Genomic DNA, 2,886 nt, shown 5'->3' on the forward strand with positions numbered 1-2,886 from the left:
AATTGTAGAAAATGTGTTACTCCACTTGCAAAAAAGCTCAACTTTCATGACTGTGAAATTAGATCAGACAAGAGGTTTGTGCCCACATGGTGAATGTTCATCTTGTGACCATACACATCCATTTAATCACTTTTATTTTGAAATTAATCACCTGCTTTTAATGTTGCTTGTTCCACCTCCTTTCTTTGTTCCCATTTTCCTGTGAATATTTCAGCCAGATACATTTCCTACCAGCTAATTAGCCACCTAGCATATATACAGCCATCCTCCCCTTTGTTCCCTGCCTCACTGTTTAAAAGCAACCTTTAAGATTGGCTTGTTGGAGTTTTTAGACCCTACCTACCAGTGTATGACCCAAGCTTTGAACATTAAAACTGAGTTATGGATCATTACCACGGTAGAGTTTTGAATTAATGGATATGTCTCAATCTCCTTTTTCTTTGCAAAGTGTTTTTTCACACTTATATTTAGTTTTCAGTTTAATTTTAGTTATCTAGAATAACCCTGAAACAGGCCAGTAATGAAAACACGAAAGGAAAGAACCTTTCATTTTTATCATTTCCTGTCACGCTATGACACAACAGCACCAAACCTTTTGAACTATTTCAAGTCTTACCATAACACCAAACTAAACTGAACGTTCCCAACAACAATAGATATGCCGGCAACATAACAACCCCCATTCTACAAAAGAAACAGCATCAACAGCTACCAATATAAACCACCAGACTGATGTGTTTTTAAGCTTTATATCTCAAAGAGTTAACATGGCTACAAACCGTTAATCTTACATTGGAGTGCTTTTACAGCACTTACATCCAACATCTACTCAGTTTAATCTTCTTTTATTATTGTTATTATTATAAACCAATAAATTTTCTTTGTAAGCATTTATTGTGGCATAGAGAGATTTAAGAAATGTCCTGACAAAGAAGGTTAGTGATTAAGATGATCAGAATATTTTCCCGTTGTTAAATATGAGAAACACAAAGAACTTTGTATCCGTAATCTGTCACAACACAGACTGCAATACAGCAGAGGTTAATACAAACTATGGCCGAGTTTCTCAGTAGCTTTATTAAAGTACGAGCAAACAAAAAAAGAGTCAAGTTCATGTCCCGGTGAAGAACCAGTTTTCAAAGCCTAAAAGCAAGAGCTACCTAGCTTAAGTACCTACCCGTCATATTTATCTAGATTGGCCTCTGTTTTCAAGTGGTCTTCAGCATGATTGGCACGCTCTGTAACTATGGAAACAAATCAAATGGCAAGCATTAGTAGGCATTCAATGAAAGGGAATATACTGACAAAATAACTAGGCACTTTGTGGCTTGACTGGTAGAACAAGCACTCTATTACATGCATTTTGAAATACAAGACAAGGAAAGTACTTCACCTTTGAAACATTCACTGGAACCTATCGAGCAGACTAATGGTCAGAAGAGGCATAAGTGTGCTGGCAACCCCCCCCCCAAAAAAAACTCAACCTAATTCAGCTACTGTATACTAGCAAGCAAAATGAGCCTATAAAACCAAAAACAATATTTCAACAGTAATTCTGTTTACCAGGCATATAATAGCAACACACACACACACAATCCTGTAACCTACAGCAGCTGTAGGAAGCCCAAGGTGAATAGCGGTCCCTCTGATGGACCATCAATACCCCAGACTATGTGTAGCTGTAACAAACACTTATTGAATAATAGATGTGTTTGGATACCCGAGCTTATCAACTATCACAGCTTCCATTAAGGTGGTGGCATGATTAATGGCACTATAAGCCAAATCATATCCTTGCAAGCCTCTCCAGTCCCCACGAGAGGCCACAGTGGCAGTGGAGATCTATATGGCAACCATCAAGACTCATTTTTTATTTAAATGTTGAGGAATGCTACTGATAGGGACTCACCAATCACAGTGGTCGCAATGCCGGCAAGGCGAAACATCGGGGCCACCTTCTGCTCGTAAATACGTTTCCCACGACGCTTTCCACCGAATGGATTGATGTATACCAGAAGGCTCTTTGGTCGATTGGCTGCAAAAAGAGGGAGGGGCATGAGATCATCTTTTAAAATGTGTAGAGTTTACCTTTTTTTTTTTTTTGAAACAAATGTCCAGCTGACAAAAGCTTGATGAAGTTTTCATTAACCAGAGACCTTTCTCAAAATGCTCAGTCAACCTGACTTGTCCCCAAAACATGCCGCTCAAGAAATAAATGGTGTGTCTACTGACTGTAGGAGGAGTGCGAAGCAATTCAGAGGCACTGCATCATTCGGTGATAAACCTACAAAGAGCTGCGATGGAGAATACTAAATGGCTTGTTTATGGCTGTTGTGGAGGAGTGCATTTAGGACAACAAACTAAGATACATGGGATGCTCAAAGTGAAAATGAATGGATTTGGATCAAGTGTTAAATAAGTACAAAGAAATATAGGGTGCCATATTGTTTGGCAATAAGACAAAAGTTCCATTAGATTACATAAATGGATTGTAAATGGGCCATGTAAAGGTGTGTGACTAATACTACTGAAGATGCAGCGACTTATTCAAAATGAATGTGGTTAATTACCTTGAATTGATTCATCCTGCCAAGTGAAATGGGACTAAGAGGACCATTTTAAATAGCTTAAACCCACCTTCCACTCTTATTTCAGCATGTTAGTTAAACACTAAATTCTGTACAGCCTAATCATGTGATGCTTACTAAACCCAGAGCATAAGAAAGCATTTTGCACTCAGGTGAAAAATAAAATGCAAACTCAATATGCTTGAATAATAGTCTAGTAACTTTGTATCACCATGTAATCTGTTAGTACACAAAAAACATTACATTTAGCAAGCTAATTATTTTGTAAACATGTTGATGGATAATGTGCTGCTATGTT

The 2,886-nt window shown here is 37.9% G+C and overlaps 1 protein-coding gene across 1 annotated transcript in view; it reads right to left on the reverse strand.

Annotated features, from left to right (window-relative positions):
• Positions 1–2,057, reverse strand: part of cerk (ceramide kinase) — a 24,951-nt gene extending 22,894 nt beyond the window's left edge. The window contains exons 1-2 of the mRNA XM_005725314.1: positions 1,910–2,057; positions 1,178–1,244 (exon numbers count right to left, since the gene is read on the reverse strand). Coding sequence (XP_005725371.1) covers positions 1,178–1,244; positions 1,910–2,057 — 215 coding nt within the window. The remainder of the gene's footprint in view (positions 1–1,177; positions 1,245–1,909) is intronic.
• Between the last annotated feature and the right edge of the window lie 829 nt (positions 2,058–2,886).

The sequence above is a fragment of the Pundamilia nyererei genome, unplaced genomic scaffold (assembly GCF_000239375.1).
Source record: "Pundamilia nyererei isolate P.nyererei 1_Seehausen unplaced genomic scaffold, PunNye1.0 scaffold00014, whole genome shotgun sequence".
Taxonomy (NCBI): Eukaryota; Metazoa; Chordata; class Actinopteri; order Cichliformes; family Cichlidae; genus Pundamilia; species Pundamilia nyererei.